The following is a 23,457-nucleotide window of genomic DNA, read 5'->3' as shown; positions in this document are numbered from 1 at the left end:
GGCACCTGGGTGGCTCAGTCGGTTACGCGTTTTGACTGTTGATGTCGGCTCAGGTCGTGATCTCAGGGTTATGGGGTCAAGGCCTATGCCGGGGCTCTGAGCTCAGTAGGGAGTCTGCTTCTCTCCCTCTCCCTCTGCCCTTACCCCCACTCGCCCATTCCCTTTCTCTAAAATAAGTCTTTATTTAAAATATAAGAATAGGAGTTTAAAGCATGTAAGAATAGGAGTTAAAGAGGAAGAGAAAGTATAACCTACCTTACTTGGTCAGTTATCGAAATCAACCAAGATCTCTAAGACAAATTGGGGGGTTGCTGGCTCTTTAGTCGTGTGGTTGGCGGTGTGTTTATTTGAGAGAGTCATCTTGGAGGTGAGTGCCTCAGCCATCGAAGCTTAAAGCAGGCACTTGCAACACAAAAAGAAAAGCCAGCTGTCAAGGGCTTACGCTACAGTAAACAGGGCAAATGCATTTAAATTTGTGATAAAACTAAATGTCTATATTCCAGCAGGTTGTATAGCTAGATAATTTGTTTTCATAGAAGATGTCTTTACAGAGTATCCAATGAATATTTCATTACATTGAAGTGTCATACTTAGAAGGGGGAGAAATATTCTTTCAATAGAGTATTAGTATAGTCATAAAAAATAACCTGTTTTCTCTGAGGTTTGGTTTTTTTAGCTGGGGAACTCTAGCATTTTATTTTTAAGGCCACTGTATCTGGTTGTTCTCACCTTGGAGTTTTCAGGCTATTGTATTTGATGTGGGAGGTTTTTGCAGAATACGAAATAAAATTAGGTTTGCTGATGAAAAGTGTGTCACAGTGTAGCATTATTGGAGGGTGCCCAGGATCTTGACATACTTCTGTAGTCCCACACAAGGCTAATTTTACTGGTGGTGGGATTTAAGGGTGTTCATTAGGGAAACAGACTTTAATTAATTAATTATCTACTTATTATGAGGAAGGGAAGTGAACTTTTAAAAAATATAATCATTTATTTGATCACAAACAGGTATTTTATACATAGGTGACGTATATTTTCAAATGTGATAGAATTGGCTGTAGACACTCATTTTTTGGTCACATTACTATCATAAACTCTTCTGGCGCACAGATGGTAAGAAGTAGCTCTATCCTGGCCTCAGGGACAATTTTGATACTTAAGTACTGATAGGTTGCCAGGGGTTCTGGGGATCATTGCATTGGGGTGAGGCTCTCCTTCCTAACATGATATGTGCCCATGTCCCCAGATACTAAAAATGACACAGAGGTTGTGAGCACTTTTTATTCAGTCCCTCCTTGAACTCTTTTTTTTTTTAATTTTTTTATTGTTATGTTAATCACCATATATTACATCATTAGTTTTTGGTGCAGTGTTCCATGATTCATTGTTTGTTCATAACACCCAGTGCTCCATGCAGAACGTGCCCTCCTCAATACCCATCACCAGGCTAACCCATCCCCCTACCCCCCTCCCCTCTAGAACCCTCAGTTTGTTTTTCAGAGTCCATCATCTCTCATGGTTCGTCTCCCCCTCTGACATACTCCCCTTTTCTTCCTCTCCTGTTATCTTCTTCTTTTTCTTTTTTCTTAAAATATGTTGCGTTATTTGTTTCAGAAGTACAGAACTGTGATTCAACAGTCTTGTCCAATTCACAGCGCTCACCGTAGCACATACCCTCCCCAATGTCTATCACCCAGCCAGCCCGTCCCTCCCACCCCCAACCACTCCAGTAACACTCAGTTTCTTTCCTGAGATTAAGAATTCCTCATATCAGTGAGGTCATGTGATACATGTCTTTCTCTGATTGACTTATTTCACTCAGCATAACACCCTCCAGTTCCATCCACGTCGTTGCAAATGGCAAGATCTCATTCCTTTTGATGGCTGCATAATATTCCATTGTGTATATATACCACATCTTCTTTATCCATTCATCTGTCGATGGGCATCTTGGCTCTTTCCACAGTTTGGCTATGGTGGACATTGCTGCTATAAACATTGGGGTACACGTACCCCTTCGGGTCCCTACATTTGTATCTTTGTGGTAAATACCCAGTAGTGCAATTGCTGGATCGAACGGTAGCTCTAATTTCAACTGTTTGAGGAACCTCCATACTGTTTTCCAGAGGGGTTGCACCAGCTTGCATTCCCACCAACAGTGTATCCCTCCTTGAACTCTTAAAGGAAAGATAATATGTTATGGGATGGGAAGGCTTCTTGAGATCTGAGAAGAAAGGTAATGTATTATCATAAAATAGGAAGGGAGCTTAGAGATCATTTCATCCCACCTTCTTGGTTTTGTTAGTTCACTTCCTGTTAACGGACAGCCCAAGTAGTTATTGCATCTGGCATAATTAGGGCATTGTCATTTCCTGAGAGAGAGGACAAAAGAAGCTTCCAGCCTCGGGAAAGCAAAGTACAAACAACAGAGGGTTGGAGGAGCTGAGGTGGTGGGCATAAGGGAATGGTTGTAGGTAAGTGAGGTAAAGAGTGAGGACGTGAGGGGTTGTGATGCTTGATGAGAAAGTGGTGTCGTCGTGGATGGGTGCTCTCAGCAAATAAGGGCCTCAGGGTGAGCTGGAAGGAGAGGAGCTTTAGTTAGAGTGAGATCTTTGAAGTCAAGAGTTTGAAGAGAAAGCCAAGGTTATGACCATGTTCGTGGGTAGCTGAAGGAGAGTTGAGAGAACAGATCCCTGGAGTAGAAGATTCAGATTCACGGTAGGCCAGGGTGTTGGGTGATTCAGCCACATGGATTTTGAAGTAGTCAAATGGAGTTGGAAAGGAAGATGGCAGGCCATGTGATGGAGTCTTATTTGAGCAGGGTCATGACCAGGAGCTCATTAGGTGACTATGTATGTGGACAAATTGATGTTCACGGCAGAACACGCTACAAGTATATCAGTGAAAAGGTAATGTCAGCAAACGTTTCTCAATATTTAAATCTCACTATTGTTAAATACAAGCCAAAATTACAACACATTTGCTACATTCAGAGTGCTTCTGGTGAATTCTCACAAAATATGCTAAGGACATCTTATTTTGGACTTTTTCGTAGCTCCTGCCTTCGTTCCTGGCTAGAACAAGACACCTCCTGCCCAACATGCAGAATGTCTCTTAATATTGCTGACAATAACCGGGTCCGGGAGGACCAGCAAGGAGACAACTTGGATGAGAACTTGGTGCCTGTAGCAGCCGCCGAAGGCCGACCTCGCCTGAACCAGCACAATCACTTCTTCCACTTTGATGGTTCGTCTCAACCTCTAAAACCGTACCTGAGGGGCTTTCTCCCCTAAGAGGATGCTGTTTTAACTACAAATTGTCATGTGTAGGCCAATTATAAATTGGTGTAGGCCAGTTTAATAGAAATATTTCCCTCTTAATTGAAAGTGTTCAGTAGGTATGGATAGCCCTGGGGAGTTACTCTGTGCTGGGCATTTGCTGGATTCTCTGTGAATATGGGGGTGGGAGTGGGGAGGAGGAGGTGCTCCAGGTATTGACTCAACCATGCCTATGAGGAACACACTTAATCAGTTTAATAGTTAACCGTCGCTAATTGATGGCATTGGTATAGTACTTAAGCATATAATGCAGGATCATGGAGCAGCCTTTCCCGTGAGTATCAGAAGTGGAATCCAAGGTAGAACCTTTTCCTTGTCCATAAAATATGAATGTTCTACCTCTTGGCAGTGTTGCAAGGAGTTGTAGTAAAAGCTATATTTAAAATTCTGAAGCCATGGGCCCCACATCAGGGGCTGGTTGACCGTCTTTCCTTAATTCACATTGCGGTAAGCTGTTGTGGATTCTCCTCAATTTTGATACCACTGAGTTCTGTGAGTTCCTATTTGTTACCCTAAAATGGGCATTCCTGGAATTTTGTTAGGAGGTGTGCTGTTCAGACCTGGGATTTGAGTTTCTGAGGGTGGAGCATGACGGGAGCCATGGTGTGTTGGTGAGACCTGTGATAGAAGGATCAAGGGCAGGAGAGTCCAGCCTCAGAGAGCAGGAGATAAGGTAGCTTGGCTGGCTGGGCCACGGCCACTGGAGGGCTTAGAGGCGGCTGCTTTGTTGGCTGTCAGTTAAGGCCTCTGTCAGGTATGACCTCGGAAATACGCCAGCAGATCGTGCACTTGGGGCCCAGCGGTGTAATCTGTTTACGAATTATTACTAAAAACTTAGTCAAAATAGAGAAGTCAACTTTCTTTCTCCCTGGTAAGTACATGAAATAAGTATCCGGTTTTTTAACAGGCATGTTTTGTTGGGCAAGACCTTGAGACAGCTGTTTAGCCTGTTTTTTATATTCCATGCCTCAGTGACTCTTTGTGAAGGAGAGAAAAATAACCCCTAAACGTGTGGCTTTGATAGCAGGTTGTTTCACAGCCAATACTTGGTGTTTTCTTGTTGTTTTAAAGATTTTGTTTATTTGAGAGAGAGCGTGCTAGCTAACCGGGGGAGGGAGAGGGAGAGAATCTCAAGTAGACTCCGTGCTGAGCCCAACATGGGGCTCGATCTCATGACCCTGATATCATGACCTGAGCTGAAAGAGTCTGACACCCAACCGACTGAGCCACCCAGGTGCCCCTGGTGGTGTTTTATCTTAGGCTCCCCTTTTCTTAGGGAAATGGCAGAAGAAGCCGACTTCTTGGTGCCTTTAGTCCATAAGCTTATGTCATGGGACTCTGAAAACAATTTTGAATCAAATCAGAAAATCAGGGTCTTCAAATCAGATGATTAAATAGAAAATACTTCTTGAACGTAATTGTGAAAGTGATGTGTCCACACGAGTAGTAATTGTGTATAGTGTGAAAGAGAGGAGCACAAACCCCCCCTGTTGTAGCAGCTGTAGAATCTTGAAAACCTCCCTTATTTGCTAGGCTGCGAGCAGCTTGACATGTGGATCCAGAGCCACGGGAAAGCAGGAGAGCCTGGTGGTGAAGTGTTCTGGAACCTGCCAGTCTGGTTTCAGATGCTGTCCCTCATAATTAAATTGTATGATCTAGGGCAAGTTATCTAACTTCTGAGCGCTCTGGGGACAAAACACCAAGGGCACCGAGGCATCTCTGAGAAGGGTAAAATGGGGATCAAAGTAGATGGTACCATGTGAGGTTTTAGACTTGATGAAGTGAACTAATCCATGTGAATCTCTCGGTACAAAAGGCCTGGCCTGTAGTAAGGCCTCAGTGGCACCAGCTGGTGTCCCAGAGTGGCTGACTCCAGGGTAGACAACACTGGGAAAGAGATGTCTAATTTGTGCTGGGGTCTTGTTTGTCCTAGGGTCCCGGATCGCCAGTTGGCTGCCGAGTTTTTCAGTTGAAGTGATGCATACCACCAACATTCTTGGCATTACGCAGGCCAGCAACTCGCAGCTGAATGCAATGGTAAGGAGCACTAACCGCTTCCAGATGGTGAATAATCGAAGAGGGGCTGACCGTGTGTGCAGTGTGTATGCTGCACTCAGGCAGAATAGCAGGATTTTCAGGGGCATTGTCTCTACTCACTGGGACCACTTAAATTCCTGTGTTTTAAAACTTGAAACTGCTTTGGAAACCAGCTTCCATTTTTGTTGTGTGGCAGATACTTTATCCTTTTCTGAGCCCTGCCATGCTCACTCTGTCGTGATCTAGGCCAATCTTGGGACTCTCCTTGATTGTAGCCAAAAGTATTTGGAGATTTAGTGACTAGAGAGAACGATGGGCCTTTTATTAAAAGTTGTGTTAGGCCTACTAAGTGTGTTTTCCAGACCCCTGTCCCCCTTGCTCCCCCAAATAAGCAAGCACACACACATCTGTGGAGGTACGGGTGTATACCTTGAGATCTGAAGGCATGCAATGCATGCTGGTGGCTCAAGGATATTCTTCAAATATTCTTTGTATTTTTCTAAAGCTTTATCATATGGTGTGTATTTTTGTTCTATAGAGTTAGAGAAATATGTGTCATTATCATTGCAACTTAGTGTTCACTGTGATGGTAAATGCAGGAATCTTAAAATGCTCACTACCTTAGTCCTGCTTAGATAGGGCCTCTGGCTGACCTGGGTAAGCCTGGTCAGTACTTCAGAGCGTCACTGGTTCATTTGCCCATTTGTTCCTTTATCTTCGTGAATTTACTTGAAAAGCTGTCCTGAAAGCCTATTCCTGCGGCAGGCACTGTGCGGGGTAAACAGTCACATAGCACCTGCCATATAAACAAGGCATATGTGGGCCCCAGTCCCAGGAGGTGTAGATTCCAGCTGAGGAGACTGATTGCAACCACAAACAAGAGAGCTCATCGCTGGTGCAGTGAGTGCTCTGAAGGGAGTAAGGCCAGCGATGTGCAGGGTTAGCATGGGGGGGTAAAGGCTGTGTTAGGGGAGGCGTCTGAGGAGTTCTCTCCCAGGGGCCGAGACTTCAGCTGAGACCTGAAGGACAAGAAGGAGGCAGTTGGGGGAAACGGAGGCAGTTGGGGGAAACAGAGGCAGTGGAAACCAAACCGTAGGCGATGAGGTGAGAAAGCACTGGAGGCAGGGAGGTCCCTGTGGAAGTGACCTAGCAAGTTGGAGGCCAAGACTGTGACGTGGAGTGAGCTTGCAGAGCCCAGTCATGCAGGGGTTAGTAGGCCACAGTCCAGTTGAGATTTGTTTTTTGTTTTTTTAAGATTTTATTTATTTATAAGAGAGCAGGCACAAGCGGTGGGAAGGGGTGAGGGAGAAGCAGACTCCCCGCTGAGCAGGGAGCCCGATGCGGGACTCGATCCCGGGACTCCAGGATCATGACCTGAGCCGGAGGCAGACCCTTAACTGACCGAGCCACCCAGGTGCCCCTCCGGTTTAGATTTTATCGTGGAAGTATTAGAAGGTTGTTCAAGGCCTTTTTCCTCCCCTTGGGGGATGGACAGGACATTAACAGAATGATTTGCTTCTGGGAGACGATTACAGGGGGGCAGAGATGGAAGCCGTGAGCCCAGTCAGGAGGCTGCAGTAGTGCAGGTGAGAAAGATGGTGGTTGGCCCAGGGTGTTGGAGGTGAGGATGAAAAGAAGGGGCAGCAGGAAGACACTTACCGGGCGATGAACTGACAGGACTTGACGACACTGCTTTGGGCGGAGGGGCGGGGGGCAAGGGAAGCGGAGAGCGGCAGCCGCTGCCGTGGGTGTCAGTGACGCTGCGGAGTGGGTGGGGGCCCGCATACCGCGTCGGGCAGGAGCAGGACTGAGGCCAGGGCCTCTGCAGTCCCTCCGGCTGGGCCGGAGCCATCCAAGTGCAGATGCCGTGGCGGTGTCTGGACCGCGCGGATTTGATCTAGCTGGAGAGGGACGCTTGGGAGTCCTGGGTCTGCAGGTGCTCCTGGAGGCAGGGACCCGGTCTTTTCCCAGGAGAGAACTTGGCTCGCGAGGAGGAGAGGACGAGTTCTCAGAGGGTGAGGTCGGAGGGGGACACGTTGGACTCCGCCGAATGCAGATGGTGGGTTCGCTGCAGAGGAGTAAGCAGTTTCCGTGGCCTGTGGGACTGGGTACTTGAGGTAGATTGGAAATGAGTGGGAGCTGGAGAAACTGGGTTGTAAAAGGGGGCGGAGGAATGGAGGTGGTGGCTTGAGAGGGTTATGGTATCAGGGGAGTTTTTGTTTTTTAAGTTTTTTTTAAGGTTTTTGAACAGGCCATTTATACACAGGTTTCAGAAGCTGTGGAGAAGGACCCGAAGTCACGCTCGCATCCTTTCCTCCATGCACCCAAGCCCTTGGCCCAGGAACAGCTGTGGGATCACAGTGTTTGTCTTTTCTTGGCTGGCTTACTTCACTTAGCGTGGTTCAGCCACGTTGGAGCAGGGGTCAGAATTTCCTTCATTTTTAAGGCTCACTAACATTCCATTGCCCGGGTAGATCACATTTCACTTATCCATTCCTCCACTGATGGACCCTTGGGTTGCTTCCACCTTTTGGCTCTTGTGAATAATGCCGCAATGGGCATGAAAGTGCGAATATCACGGAGGCTCTGCTTTCAGTTCTTTTGAGTACCCATGGGCCTTTTTAAAAGATCGATTCGAAAGCATGTTTGGGGTGTGAATGGGAGTGATCACTAGAGAGGGAGAGCTCAAAGGTGCAGCACAAACAGGAAGGTAAACATGGAAGAGCGAAGACCCTGGGCTGGCTGGCAGGGCTGGGAGCCAGAGCGGGAGAGAGAGGCAGCTGCCCTTGCTAGGAGGAGGAATGGAGGCTACAGGTGTGCCATTGAGAAATGGTTTAAATAGATGGCCCGGCTCATAATAACCAAGACGTGGCCTGAGTGTCCGTCGGAGGTGAATGGATTCTGAAAGCGTGGAATATTAGTCAACCTTTAAAAAAGAAGGAAATCTGGGGCGCCTGGGTGGCTCAGTCGTTAAGTGTCTGCCTTCGGCTCAGGTCATGATCCCAGGGTCCTGGGATCGAGTCCTACATCGGGTTTCCTGCTCTGCGGGAAGCCTGCTTCTCCCTCTCCCGCTCCCCCTGCTTGTGTTCCCTCTCTCGCTGTGTCTCTCTCTTTCAAATAAATAAATAAAATCTTAAAAAAAAAAATGAAAATAAAAAAGGAAATCTTACCATGTGCCACGACATGGATGCACCTTGAGGACATTATATTACACGAGCTAAGAAAAGACAAACACCGCACAGTTCCACTTAAGTGAGGAATGTAACTTAGTCACTGTCTTAGAAATAGAAAGTAGAATGGTAGTTGCCAGGGGCTCGGGGAGAGGGTGCTGGGGAGGTGCTGTTCAGTGTTTCAGTTTTGCAACATGGGAAAGTGCTAGAGATGTGTTGCACAGTAACATGCATCTGGTTTGAAAGATTGGTTAAGATGGTTATATGTTTTTGCCCGCAATAATCATCATCCTAATAAAAGGCCTGGGTTCCTGCTGGCGCCTCCTTCCTTGGCGCAGCGCTCAGCCACGTCAGCAGTGTGTGAGTGATGTCATAATGGGCCTAGATGGTCTGCAGTGGAGTGGCCTGATGCGCCCACCCACCGGGTGGTGTCAGGCTCTGTGTCTGTGGACTTTGGGCTCTGGCAGCTGTTGAAGCTCTGCAGGTGGATCACCTCACCTGCTCCCTGAAAAAATCAGAATCCTGGGCACGTGAACCTCCAGGACTAAGTTGGGGTATTTAGAATTCTCAGATAGGCTCTGGCTGTTCTTCCTCCAGCTCCATGACGGATTGGAATAGCGTATTTTTAGCACAATGAATGTACTGGACCCATACATTTTTTATAAAGATCCAATATTGAACTCGCTGGATTTTCTGGAAGAAAAGCTTTGCTCTTGTGAAATGAATCTCAGGCATGTTTTTATTTGGGAAATGAAGGGGAAGCTGTTTAAGAGTAGAGAAGAATGTTACCTGATTGTTGAGGTTTTTATGGACTTTTCTCCACTTAGCTTTGATTTGACCTGGAGAAAAAAATGCTCAGCTCCCATTCCTGTAAACCCTGAGGGGTTCCAGGCATGTGGGGGCTGTGGGTCCTGTGGCTGGACTTTGCTTGTCTTGCCCTCCCACCGCAGCGAGACACTAAGCAGACTCTGTGCATGGCTCACCCTGATCTCGGCTCTCGAGGCCCTGAGGCTGGATGCCTTCCCCTCCCGCGGCTGTAATGCTGTGCTCTGCCGAGCTAGTGTCCCAGTGGTAGACTTCTCTGTGCCTCTAAAGTAATCCCATTTTTCCTGTTCTTTTTTCCTTTTGATCATTGGGGCTTTTCCACAAATAAAACCATGAATGTAAGCATTGTGAAATGAGTATACATACATGAAAAACAAAATCTGGGCCCCTTTGATATGAGTATGGGTGGTGGTGTGCGGAGACCTGTGCCATCGTCCCCTGCACCCCGGCTGCCGCTCAGAGCACAACGTGGACTCGCCGATGTTTCTCGAGTGTGGTTTGAAACCTACAGCTCTAGTGTTCCGAGTTTACATGCTTTTTAATCTTTTTTTTCTGGTTGTGGTATAATTTACATATGGTAGATTCACACTTTGTAGTATCCGATTCTGTGCATCTTGTCAAACTCCTACAATTGTGTGGCTATCACCATCCTCAAGATCTAGAACAGCTCCATCTCCCTTCCCCCAGATGACATTGTGCCCCTTTGTCATCACTTCCTCTCCCCACCCCCAGTCTCTGGCAACCACCTACCTGTCTTCTGTCGCTTTGATTTTGCCTGTTCTAGAATGCTATAGAAATGGAATTCTGTAGTACATAGCCTTGTGAGTCAGGCTCTTTCACTTAACCTAATGCATTTGAATTTCATCCATGTGGCTGTGTATCAGAAGTTTGTTCCTTTTCGGCAGTGTTCTTTAAGGAGGACGCTTTTTTTTTTTTTTAATACCTGAGTTACACTGATCTTTAAAATGAACACTTTTTAAAACTGGAACATTCTCGTTGAGCCTGTTTTGGGATGCAGCTGGATTTCTGTGCTCTTTTTATTTTGAAATTGATGGTGTCCCAAGTTACCTGTTTGGCATCCTGGAAAAACCCGCCAGAAGGAGTGAGGTGTGACAGGGACGTGCAGAATAGAGGGGCCCGTTGCCGGTGTTTCCAAGGCTGGATGCCAGGTTCAGGGTGCAGAGCTTGCCATACCCCGCAGCCCCGAGCAGTAACTGTTGCGAGCAAACGTCTCCATGGCCTCTGTATTTGTATTCCTCCAGGCTCATCAGATTCAAGAAATGTTTCCCCAGGTTCCATACCACCTCGTGCTGCAGGACCTCCAGCTGACACGCTCGGTAGAAATAACAACAGATAACATTTTAGAAGGACGGATTCAAGTACCTTTTCCTACACAGGTAAGTGAAAAATGGATTCTGTCTTCACAAAGATTTAATCCTGTAAGATTAACTGTTTAGTTCCTTAATTCAATATCATTCATGATTTGATGAAGGGTTTCTGTGAATTTCCTAACTTGGCAAATTTTAACTGAGGACAGACCCACCCCAGGGGCTCAGAGTAAGACAAAGACAAATGTATTGGGGAAATTTTTTGTACAGGTAGACGCTGCAAATCTGCCTGCCCTGCCTGGCCAGTCCAGGAGGTCATAGTGTTGGTTCCTCTCGGACAAGGATTGGCAACCTTTTTCTTTAGGGCAGATAGAAATATTTTAGGCTTTGTGAGCCACGGGTCCCTGTTGTAAGGTCTCCGCTCTGCCACCGTAGTGGCCGCGGACAGTATGTGAGTGCAGGTGCCTTACTGTGTTCTAGGAAACATCTATTTACAAAAATAGGTGGAGGGTGAATTTGGCCTGCAGGCTACTGTTTGCTGACCCCCGGCTCTAGGAGGTAATGCCCTCTGTCCCTGGTTGGCTTTGCACATTGACGTGATTTTCCATTGGGTGTAATCGCTGTGTGAGTGTATTAACAAGGTCAGATTGCCTGGCCCATTCTATAACCTCTTCGAGTACAAGGAGTAGGAACATTTTATTTATTTATTTACTTTAAATTTTAGAAAAGTAGTTGACCTACAATGTTATATTATGTTTCCTTTTGATGTACAGTGTTTCAGATGTATGACATAGTGATTTGACCAAAGTATTAACATTTTGAAGCAAGCTTTCTGGCGGGCCCAAGGGATCAATACATGACCACGGAGTCATTCAAATCATTCAACTTCATGTATAAGAATATATGGAAATCTGTTAATAAAATCCTAAAACTTGAGAACCTTTTCAAGAGAGAACGAGCCTGGAGTTTGGAGTCAAACGGGCTGACGTTAGACGTGGTTCATCTGTCCTTCCCTTTTTGACCTGGCCGTTGACTTTGGATTATCCAGCAGCAGACCCTGGTTCAAGGATTCAAGTGCCAGGGGGTCATTTGGGAAGGTTCCAGGACACACAGGCAGCAGGTGGGGCTGTGAGATGGGGGAGGGAAGGCGGCCAGTAAAGGCTTGTTAGAGCAGCTTAGTGTCGCGGATGTCTAGAGTTTGATCCCATGGGGGGCCTCTGGAGGGGCGGCGAGCAGGAGTGTTTGGATGCCACTTCCCATCAGCTGCTGGTTGAGGGCCACTTGGGGTGGGATGCACAGTGACCTTGTGCAGCCAGAGTGAGTTCTCAGGCACAGAGACTGGCAAGCCAGCATTGAGGTGGCAGGACCTTTCAGGGAGATGGGCAGGGCTCCAGAGCGTCTGTGGCCTTGGCCAAGATCTCAGACTGGCTACAAATGAGAAGAGCAACAGTAGCTACTTCACAGGGTGTTAAGATCAATGAGATGGTCATGTCCGGTTTCCAACAAGTGCTCAGTCAGTGTTACCTGCTGTCGATTTGTTCTTGTGGTGCAGTCACTGCTCCCGAGGAGACACTGAATGGGAGCCAGTTGATAACTCAAGCTCAGGCCTCGGGCTCCCTTGTCTTGTTTTTTGTTTTGTTTTCTTATTTTTTAAAATTTTTTTGTTAACATATAATATTTGTTTCAGGGGTACAGGTCTGTGATTCATCAGTCTTAAACAATTCACAGCGCTCACCATAGCAGATACCCTCCCCGATGTCCATCACCCAGCCACCCCATCCCTCCCACCCCCCACCACTCTAGCAACCCTCAGGTTGTTTCCTGAGATTAAGGATCTCTTATAGTTCGTCTCCCTCTCTGGTTTCGTCTTATTTCATTTTTCCCTCCCTTCCCCTATGATCCTCTGTCTTGTTTCTCAACTTCCTCATATCAGTGAGATCATATGATACTCGTCTTTCTCTGATTGACTTATTTCGCTTAGCATAATACCGTCTGGTTCCATCCATGTTGCAAATGGCAAGATTTCATTCTTTTTGATGGCTGTGTAGTATTCCATTATATCTATATATCTATATATCTATATATCTATACACACATACATACACACACACATACATACATACATACCACATCTTCTTTATCCATTCCTCTGTTGATGGACATCTAGGCTCTGTCCATAAGTTTGGCTATTGTGAACATTGCTGTTATAAACATTGGGGTGCAGGTGCCCCTTCGGATCACTACATTTGTATCTTTGGGGTAAATACCCAGTAGTGCAATTGCTGGATCGTATGGTAGCTCTATTTTCAACTGTTTGAGGAACCTCCATACTGTTTTCCAGAGTGGTTGCACCAGCTTGCATTCCCACCTACAGTGTAGGTGGGTTCCCCTTTCTCCACATCCCCGCCAACATCTGTCGTTTCCTGACTTGTTAATTTTAGCCATTCTGACGGGTGTGAGGTGGTATCTCATTGAGGTTTTGATTTGGATTTCCCTGATGCCGAGCGATGTTGAGCACTTTTTCATGTGTCTGTTGGCCATTTGGATGTCTTCTTTGCAGAAATGTCTGTTCATGTCTTCTGCTCATTGCTTGATTGGATCATTTGTTCTTTGGGTGTTGAGTTTGAGAAGTTCTTTATAGATTTTGGATACTTGGGCTCCCTTGTCTTATCTTTGATATTGGTAGCTTCATTTCTTTGCTGCCATAGACTTTGTCAAAGCCCAGACGGCGCTGGGGACCCATGCCCCCTCTGTACCCCAGGTTTTCCCCGGCCCTGCTCCTCTAGCCCCGAGCAGCTCCCTACTGTCTGTGGGGGCGTTTCTCTTGCAGCGCCCAGATGGCATCAGGCCTGCATTGAATAGTCCTGTGGAAAGGCCAAACGGAGACCAGGAGGAGGGAGAAGCTTCTGTGCAGGTAAGGTCTGCACCCCGGAGAGAGTGTGTATGGGTCCCCAGGGGCAGTCCTGTGGTGCCTGGTGGTGGTCTTCAGTCCCGCCTCTGATGTTCATGAGGCCTGGGGCCGGGGTGGCAGAGAAGGCCCTGTGCCACATGGTCCCAGGATTTCAGATGAACAAACCAAGCTCTGCCCACAGCATGGCCTGCATTTCTACCCAGGGCCTGCAGCCAGCTCCCCAGGCATTATCCTCAGGACCCGGAGGAGAACGGAGTCATGCTGTCCCCGGGCCAGCTCTGCCACCTTGAGCTTGAGCACTAGCAGGGGCAGAGGGAAGCCAGGCATAGGCAGGACTCAGGGTGATTGGACATCTGAACCCAGAAGGCGACCGAATGGGGCTCGGCTCTCTCAAGTTCTTCCCCACACCTCACTTGCCCAACTCGGCATTTCCAGATACTTCCATGCACTTCACGCAGATGAGACCCTCTTGAGCGGTGTGGAGGTGGGAGGAGTGTGGTTATTCTGGGAGCCAGCTCTGCCTAGGTACGCACGTGGGTGACTCGGGCGGCCGCCCCTTTCACAAGCAGCTCCTCTGGTTTCCAGGGCCGAGGTGCTCCCCTCAGCACACACTTAGTCCCCCACCCTGGGGGTTCGGTTCACACCCCTCGTCTGTAATTCTCATTTGCTTAATCAATGACCACACTTTCCAGAAACTTTCTTAAGAGACTGGAAAAACCCCAAAACCACCCTGTCATTTTGTGTCTGCGTTTGTGATGTGGGGCTTCCTACTCACGGGGCTAGGGCTCGACACTGGTGCCGCCTTGTCCCCCAGGGTCTCTTGGGCACTTTTTTTTTCTTAAAGATTTTATTTATTTATTTGACAGAGAGAGACTACAGCGAGAGAGGGAACACAAGCAGGGGGAGAGGGAGAGGGAGAAGCAGGCTCCCCGCGGAGCAGGGAGTCGGAGAGCTTCTTGAAGCAGCTGCTTTAATGGCTGAGTGACATGGAAGCTGCTTTCACCTTGTGTGTGGTTTCCCTGCAGATGGGAAACCCTAAGACTAAGACATTTTCAAATCCATTTGCTGAGTTAAGGTTTTCAAATCCAAATCCGCGTTTGGATTGGGCCGCATTTGTAAAATGGTGCCTGGCTTTTGCAGAAGGGATTCAGTTTTGCATTCCTGGGATTTTGGATAGCTGGTCCAGCCTAGATTTGAGTGCTGGGCTCATTGGGGGCCCCTGTGGGGAGAGCACGTTCAGTTTCTGTCCTGATTCCCCAACTCTGTTTTTACAGTTAACGTGAAGATTTCTGAATTTTTTCTAGCACAGTGAAGGAAAATTACTTATTTCACAAGGAGCATGCTGTATAGCATTTTTAGTCATTCTCAAGAAGTAAGAAGTCCTTGGATAACAGTCTGTTAGCAAAGACCTCAATGTAGCCCAAGCATGGCATTAACTGTGCCAGCCCTGAGTGCAGAGCCTCTCTCCTGCCTGAGCTCAGGCTGGCTCGGGAGCCGGCAGGGCTGGGGGTGGGCATTTGTTTCCTTCCTTCATCTCTTTCTCCATTCACCAGCTGCTCTTTCCACGTCCTCCCGAGTCAGGCTCAGGAGGAGGGTGGCTTAGGCCACGTGACCCCAGCGTGTGTGTGTGTGTGTGTGTGTGTGCGCGCGCGCGCACTTGCACGTGTATTACAGTTGTTACCTCACAGATCCCCCTGCCCCATCTAGCACTGGAAACCCTAACTTGGGCTGGCTATTTATGACCACCCCTACCTTTGGGGAGGCCATATCACCCTCCAAGTGGGCCTTTGGGCAAAGTCTGTTTTAACAACCTCAGGTTGCAGGGCCCACAGCAGGGCCTTGGAGTCCATGCCAGTTGAACTTGCTCCCCTCGCGGCCTTTTTTTATTTGCCACAAGCAGTTTTCTTTGTCTCGAGATTCCTCAGGTGTGTGAGTCACCACCAGTTCCCAGGGCCCTCAAACTCCAGGGAATATTAGTCTGGACACATGGCTCTCTTCAAGTCGCCTCACTCGCTAGGCTGAAGGCAGGGAAGGGTGGTGATGCTGCGTGACAGATAAGTGCCGCACAGAGGAAGTCTTACAAATAGGCTAATCTCTCAGCCTCTTCCACCTCAACTTTCTTGTCACCTAGAGGTAGGTGCTGGGCTGACACTGGCCAGCCTGGGTCCGTCCGGTAGCAGGAGCATAGATGTTCGGGCACCGGCCTAAGTGTGTGGAGGCGCCTGGGCATTGTCTTAGTGTTCAGAGCTTCAGCCAAAACTGAGAGAGTCCCATTTTAATAATCCTGTTACACAAGGAATCATGTGATTTATAGCTGTTTAAAAGAGTCTTAGAATTTATCCCTTTTAATCTGCCTGCCTCTGTTTTCAGAGTCAAGTGAAGGTGTAAAATTTGTGCAGTAAATGTGATAAGACTTGTTTAAGTGTTGGAGCGATTTGTAGAGCTGAACAAAAACTTCCCAGAATGCAAACTTTATTATTTTCTGAGAGTACAGTTTCAAGGTGCCTATGTTTTTCATGCTGGTAATCCTGTACAATAAATTTCACTAATACTGAACATCTAGCTTGAGTCAGGTGCTGTTCCTAGTGGTGCACAAGCTTGATGCAGCAGCCTGCCTTTCAGAGCCCACATCGGCCATTACACATATGCTGCTGGTTTCCCACCTGGCAGCATACCTCCCCGTGGGTCCAGAAGAACATTGTTTGGGGCACTTAGGTTGGGTGGGGAATCTGCTTGGGAGGTTAGCCTGTGGTCACAGCGGTCCCTTGCTTCCTCTGTGCCCAGACTGAGCGTGTGCCGCTAGACCTCAGTCCCCGGCTGGAGGAGGCCTTGGATTTCAGTGAGGTGGAGGTGGAGCCCAGTGAGGGGGAAGACTTTGAGGCCCGGGGCAGCCGCTTCTCCAAGTCTGCGGACGAGAGGCAGCGCATGCTGGTCCAGCGTAAGGATGACCTCCTGCAGCAGGCGCGCAAGTAAGTTGATCCTCTGGCTCTCGCTCATAGAAATCTCCAGTCACAACCCGGTGGCCCAGAGTTCCTTGTCACGTCAGGCCCACGTCGTGCCTTTTTAAACGGATGGCCAACAATGAAAAACCTTTAGAAACGTTCAGATTCCAAACCTTTCTTGGAAAACCAAAGGGTCTGGGCCTAACTGGTTGTAACTCCGGCAGGCTGGTTGTCTCCCGAGGACGGCTTCGGCCACCCTCAGAGCACCTGTGTGCTCCTGGGACCCGAGCCCTTTGTGGTGATGAGTCAGAGTCTCTGACCTCCCAGAGGGAGCACTGTCACTGCATTCACGTGACAGATGTAGGGCTGAAAAAACAGGCCCAGAGAGGCTAAGCCCGGCCTGCTGTCCGCTCCCAGGCGCGCGCCCTCCCGGCCACGGGGCCTGCAGCTGGAGCTCGGGGTGTCCCTGCGGGTGGCCCTCGGCGGGCCTCGTCCCTGCGGCACAGAGCTTCTGCTCCCGTCCAGGGCCACGTGTCTTCTTCACGGGCTGCTGCCGAGTGACCGCCTCATGAAGGTGTCTGTGAAACGGGGCGGGGAGACGGTAGATGAAGACACGGCCCGTGTGTTTCTGCGGGTCTGTGTTCCGGAGCTTCCCTCGCCCCTCACGCAAGTCCTTTGGGTTTTGTAGGCGTTTCCTGAACAGAAGTTCTGAAGTTGACTCAGCCTCCGAGAGCTGCCTCCCGTCAGAGGGCATGACCTCTGACCCCGTGACCCTGCGTCGGAGGATGCTGGCCGCGGCCGCCGAGCGGAGGCTCCAGAAGCAGCAGACCTCCTAGTGCTCGCTCGCCGCCCCCTCCGTGGCCTCCGGCAGCACTGCCGCCCAGGCCCGGCCTGGCCGCGCTGTGCTGTATAAAGCATGTGGTCTAATAGTGTTCGGACGGCTGACAAACTTAATCCTTTTTTGTAATACTTTCTATGTGACATTTCTCTTCCCTTTAGAAACCCTGCACATTTTAATTTGAGGCATGATCTCTTCTGGTGTTGACTGGACTTCTTAGGGGTGGGGTGACCGAGAGGAACAGGGTGGCTAGAGACCCCCGAAGCCAGCAGCTCTGATTCCTGGGTCGCAGCCGCTCGGAGAGGGCACTGTGGCCGCTGGTGTCCTTAGCTCCAACTCTGGCAGGTGGGCCGGGGGCAGGGCTCCTAAGGAGCCACGTGGGCTGTGCGGCCCGGGCCCGACTCCTCCGCCGGGTACGTCTGATTGCCTGACCGCTGCTCTCAAAACGCTCCCGACGCCAGAGCTCCAGGCTCCTGGAGCCCCAGGCCGGCGGGGCATCTTGGAAAAGTGACTCTTGGTTTGCCAGGTGGAGCGGAGGAGGGGAAAGGCCGGGGCCGTAGAGTGGGAGGAGGTGGCCTGCCGTGTCCCAGTCCGTCGGGGACTGCCCGCCGAGCCCTGACCTGCTAACGCTGGTGCTCTGGCAGCTCACGAGCACCCCTGCGTGTCTGTCCCCAGCTCGGGAGGTCACAGCCCCCCACCCCAGACATGGGGGCTGAGCAGCAAGCTTTGGGTTACAGTTTGAATTCCTTGGGCAAGTAAATGAGGTGATGCCGAAGTCTGTGGGTTTGGTCCTTAGAGAAAAGGAGGGCCTTACAAACTGGGCCAGTCACAGTTGGAGGGCTTTCTTGGAGAAATAAAGATCTCTTTTGTATCTTCCCTGGAGCTCTTTGTTTTCATCACTTTGCTCCTGTTGGTTTCATTAAACAGAAAGGTAAGATGTTAAGTGCACCTCCCTCGGACCAGACCCAGGTCCTGAACTTGTTCTTCAAATTCTTCACACAAATTAACTTTCAGGATTTGAAACATGCAGTCACAGGCTACATAGTTCGGTTTTATGTCCTCTTGGATTCAGTTTTTTGTTTTTGTTTTTTTTTGTTTTTTTTTTTTGTTTTAAAGCATAGTTTTATGGTAGTCCTTTGGGGAGGAACCCAGTATTTAAAATTATTGGCAAAGTTTAAATGTATTTTACACAACTAAAGTTTTTGGAATGTTGACAAGTAATTGAAAAGAGTGATGAGTAAATGCTTAGGCCAAGATAATTTATTTGAATAAATCTTTCAAAAGCCTTACCTTGAAATGCTGTTAGTAGATTTCTGTGATTTTTTTAAAAAAATTGGTTTTGTTTTGCTGAGACCATAGCTATTTGTTTTTATTGTAAAACAATAATAAAAACGCAAACTCTTCCAGTGTGTTGTGTGTGGCTGGGAGCTAAGGCAGTTTCTTCCAGAAGGGCCAGACTTGGGTCCCACTTGTTTTCCGTTGGAGGGTTTTCTCCCCGCCCATACACCCTGCATGTTGCACACATTAAGGTGACCCTAATTCTGTGCGTTCTTCGGTTTCAAAAGTGTGAAAAGAGGGAATGGCTTGGAGACCATTTTAGAGGGTGTTGAGACATTGGAATAAAGCAATCCGACCGTGATCAAAGCAGAGACCCGCCATCCGTTGCTTAAATGACCCAAGAAGAGAAGTCCTAAATGCACCCTTAGAATTTGTCCCTGGATAGTAAAAGATCCTGGACACCATACAGTCTCTTGGCTTTTGTCACTTCTTGGGGGCATCTGGGACCGAGGCGGTGGCAGGAGGCCAGGCCAGGGTCTTGCCACACTGGGGGGTGGGGGGCGGCGGCTCCCACCCCGCTCTACCTCCCGGGTGCTGGCTGTGTGCAGGCCGCGGGCGCCTGGTCTGTGCTCGGCCGGGCTGCGGGCTCAGGTTTGTCAGCTGAGAGCAGGGCCTGTGGGGAGTGGCGGCGGAGTTGCCCCTGCCCTCTCTGCGCTCTTTTGGAATTGGTCCCTGTTACTCCCTCCATTTTCTATGTTGACATTTTAGGTTCTCAGTCCTGCACCCCTCCGCCCCGCCCCCCACCCCAGATTTTGAGGCTTTTATGAACCACAAAAAGGTGGTCCTCGTGGACGGTTTCCCTGCGCTGGTAGAGATCCTAGTGTCCAGGTGGCCACCCGGACCTGATTTCCCACCGGAGCCGTGTAGACCATGTGCTCTCTTACCTTCAGCAGCAGCCGCGGTCGGGGGGGGGGGAGGGCAAGCTGAGCGCTCCGCCGGGCAGGGCCCAGCGCGTGCAGGGAGCCACCGCCTTGTGACCAGTGTGTCAAGCGGTAACCTCCGCCCGCCTGCCCTGACGCCCTTCATCGCCCGGAAACCTCCATCTCTCATCTCATCACCCCTGCTCGTGTTAGGTGAGAAGTGGTTCCAACCCGACTGCGCATTAGAGTCACCCGTGGAGCTTCTAGAAACCGTGAGGCCAAGGTTCCGCCCCCCTGCTCCTTGTTCTAATTGACTTGTCTTTCCCTGCACTTTCCCCCAAAATGCTTCCTGACTTCCATTTTAAGGAGGATAAGGCAGAGACCTGTTTGTTTTACCTACAAAACTCATTTGAAAAGTAGGAAAGAACACTGCTAGAATACGGCTTGTTTTTAGGGAACTTCAGGTAGACAGAGTCATGGCGTTCTTCGACCTTGTGTCTGCATCCTGGTTTGCCCCCCAGACCAGTGTCACGTCATCCAGTTGTGGACCGTGAGTGCGACCTTGCCGTCACCGCGGATGGTGGGGGGCCTCCCCTGCAGGCAGGTCGGGGTGAGGGTTGCTGGTGGGAAAAGCAGGGGAAGGGGAGGTGCAGCCCGGCTGAGGAAGGGCAAGGGTGCCCGACCTGTGCTTTACAACAGGGAGAGTTAGCCTCTTGTTATTCCTAGCTCTGTGCGACAGTATGGACCTCTACCGCAACCCCCACTAAACTCAAAAGACCCCTGGGGTTGCTAGTGGGAGCGCCTCCTGGCTGGTAACTCCCATTTGTTGGTGTGCGGAGAGGAGCCAACCAACTGACCTCTTCACGGCCCTCCTGTCCCCCTAGATGGCTGTCACGCTGACTGCTTGGCTAAGAAGTGATCCGTGGACATGCTACAAGGACTTTGCTGGCTGGGTCCCCTCCAGTTCCCAGTCTCAAGCAGTTTGCTGGTTATTAGAGCACAAACCTGGCGAGCCAGGGGATCGGGGCGGGGGGGTAAGGCCGGCAGCCCGGAGGAGCAGAGTCCAGGCTGAGCCGATCTCGGTTACCCTGCGTGTTCAGCCTGCGGTGGGCCCCCTGGCAGCCAGGCGCAGTACGGGAGGCTTTTAAAGATGTCCAGGTGCATGGATATTGACCCCTTGGGTGCAGGAGGCCCAGGCAACTTAGCCTCATTTGTTAGGACCAACCAACCACCTTCCCACTTCAGTGGAACCACTGGTGCAGAAGAAATAAGACCCTATCTTAGCAGGAAGTTTGGAATTACCTGCTTTGCCCACCCCCACCCATTTTTTTTTTTTTTCCCCATTCCAGTCCTCAATTCCACCCTCTCCTCAAACCAGCTGAGTAAGGAGAGGCGGGGTGGGGGCCTCTGCAGGTGGGAATGGCCAGCCCATTCCATGGCCCTCCTTGCTCCCAGGTGGCTGAGCTCAGCAGGCTCCCCTTGGCGGGGTGGGGGGCGGCACGGGGCGGGGGTGTGGGGGGGGTGTGGATGTAGAGAAGGCCCGGGGTGGTGGTGGGGGGAGAAGATCCTTACTTGGCACTTGCAGCCCTCCCCGCCGGCCTCCCCGTGTTTGTGGCCCAAATCCCTCCTTCCCTCCTGTCAGAATGAAGCCCGAGGGTGAGAGACTCAGGAATACAGACAAACATTCTCTTTATTGAGCTACACATGAATTTTCCATTAGAGAAGTAGACTGGCAGTGTGTAAGATATCACAGAAACCTCACCGATTGGGAATAGAAAGGCTTAGAAAGACCCGTGGGCTTTTTTTTTTTTTCCTTTTTTTCAAGTTTTTTTTTTTCTGTATTTTTAATTTTTTTTGTGTGTTTTGTCTTTTCACCTCCTCTTTATCTGAAATGGCCGTGACTGGTCTTCTTCAGCAAATAGTAAATCTGAAAAGTGACACCGTGAAGAGGTTGGGGGTTTGGATACTAGTCAAAGTAGAAATGACATAGGACTGATCATGGAAACTGGCTTTCATGTAAACACTACATTCCATCTGTTTTTAAAATTTTTTTGTTTTTTTTCCATCATGTGGTATTTAAAAATTTTTTTTTTGTTCTTTTTATCTGCAGCACAAACATCCCCACATGAGAAGGAGCGAACACAGGTCACTGAAACAAAGGAGAAGGCAGAAAGGGGCGCACACACACAAAGGGAGCATCCGAGAGACTGCGAAGCAAAAATGTCAAAGGAAAAAAAATCCACAACCCCATTTCCCAAAGACTATGAAAGCTGATCTGGTATGTGATACAGAGTGCTCATCAGGACAAGAAACAAAAACTAAAACAAAAAGAAACAAATCATAAAGGGAATCTGTAGAAAGGAGGTTGCGGGAAAATCATTTTCTACAGGGCTCTATTTATATGTTTGATCAGGACTCTTTTTGGCAGCTACTGGCCAGTGAGAGCTGTGCTTTTCTAGGTGAACCTGGAGTGAGCCTGGGGCTGGCTGGCTTGGGGGGTGGGGGTGGGGGCACTCTGGGAAACACAGCCTGAGCATGCTCCCCAGAACCTGAGCCCCTAAGAGGGGCGGGCAGACAGGTGGCACCTCTGCAGGTGCACTGGGGCCCCCTCTACACTAGGGATGGGTGGGGGTGCGGGTGCAGTTGTGTATGCTGCTTTATTTCCAAAAAAAGAAAAAGAGAGAGAGAGAAAAAAAGACAAATATGGATGAAATGGTGAGTTTTCCTTTTTCCTCTTTTTTTTTTTAAGCTACAAAGCACATGAGAAATGTTCTTTTTTTTCCTTTCAAATTCTAAATGTAAAGACTCAACTAAAACCAGATTCTACAGCATTCTACAGAAATACACAGCCGTCAGTCACTCTGGGGTCGTAGGTTGGACAGGGGCTTGATACAGAAAGGCTGTGTGTCTTACAAAGGCCAAAAGGTCATGCTACCAGGAGATCAACGTCAACAGCAAAGAGTCCGTGAAGCAGTCTGTAGAGAGAGAGATAAGGGGGTCCAGTCTGACCATTTTCTTTGATTTTAAAAACCAACCAACAACAAAAAAAAAACCCCAAAAACCCTAGAATATTTTTAATAATGTTGGCGTAGGGCAAGATGGGGCAGCATCACCGGAGGGATCAAGAACTCCAGGGGAGCCCAGCCCAGGCCCCCTGGGAGGCCTCACCCCAAAGGACCCTGACTCTGGTCAGGCCTACATTAATCCGGCCCTCCCCGGGCCACCGCTGTCCTTCTCACCTCCCCCCTGCTCCCTCCGGGCCCTTCTCTTCTCCAGGGGGCTGGCTTCAACTCGGCAGGTGAATTGCAGCCATGGTCTCAATGTTCCCTCCCCTCAGCTGCTTCTAGAAAGCAGGCCAAGTCTCCTGTTCCTCCAACTCTCGCCTTTGAATAAAGAAAACTCAGGAGACAGTGGATTGGCCAGAGCAACGATTCTTCTAAATTCTTGAAATTAACAACCACTGCCACCCAAGAGAGAAGCATCCTTAGTTTTCCTGTTGTTGGGAGTAGAGGGTAGGGAGAGGTTTAGGGTATTGGCCAGTTTTTGAAGGGCTTTGGAATTTGCGTGAGAGCAGGACAGAACTGAGACCACGCAGCCTTGGGGGGCGGGCCAGGGGCAGAGAGGCCGGACTCATGCCAGGCCTTTCTTTGCCTCTCCCTCTGCTCACAGAAATGGGTCTCAGAGTAAAATCACGTGGCTGTTCTTAAAAGGATGGACTCCCAAATCAGGACCCCCATCATGACGTGTGTGTGCGCGTGTGAGCGAGTGCGTGTGCACGCGTACATGCTGTCCCAGAAAACCCCCGATGATCTATGGGAGGGTGGTCAGTTCTGTCCGAAGCTCTTTCTAATACAAACTAAAAAGAATTTT

General features: G+C 49.2%; 1 protein-coding gene across 1 annotated transcript in view; it reads left to right on the top strand.

Moving 5' to 3' along the window:
* The window catches only part of AMFR (autocrine motility factor receptor), a 47,019-nt gene extending 28,227 nt beyond the window's left edge, over positions 1-18,792 (top strand). The window contains exons 9-14 of the mRNA XM_028093220.2: positions 3,056-3,246; positions 5,272-5,375; positions 10,633-10,767; positions 13,529-13,612; positions 16,394-16,578; positions 17,240-18,792. Coding sequence (XP_027949021.1) covers positions 3,056-3,246; positions 5,272-5,375; positions 10,633-10,767; positions 13,529-13,612; positions 16,394-16,578; positions 17,240-17,387 — 847 coding nt within the window. The 3' untranslated portion in view covers positions 17,388-18,792. The remainder of the gene's footprint in view (positions 1-3,055; positions 3,247-5,271; positions 5,376-10,632; positions 10,768-13,528; positions 13,613-16,393; positions 16,579-17,239) is intronic.
* The last annotated feature ends 4,665 nt before the right edge of the window (positions 18,793-23,457 follow it).

This window comes from Eumetopias jubatus, unplaced genomic scaffold, assembly GCF_037043125.1.
Source record: "Eumetopias jubatus isolate StellerSeaLion01/CBP00866 unplaced genomic scaffold, mEumJub1_p1.0 scaffold_10, whole genome shotgun sequence".
NCBI classification, from domain to species: Eukaryota; Metazoa; Chordata; class Mammalia; order Carnivora; family Otariidae; genus Eumetopias; species Eumetopias jubatus.
The sequence above is the reverse complement of the archived record's forward strand: the minus strand, read 5'-3'. Positions and strand labels throughout refer to the sequence as shown.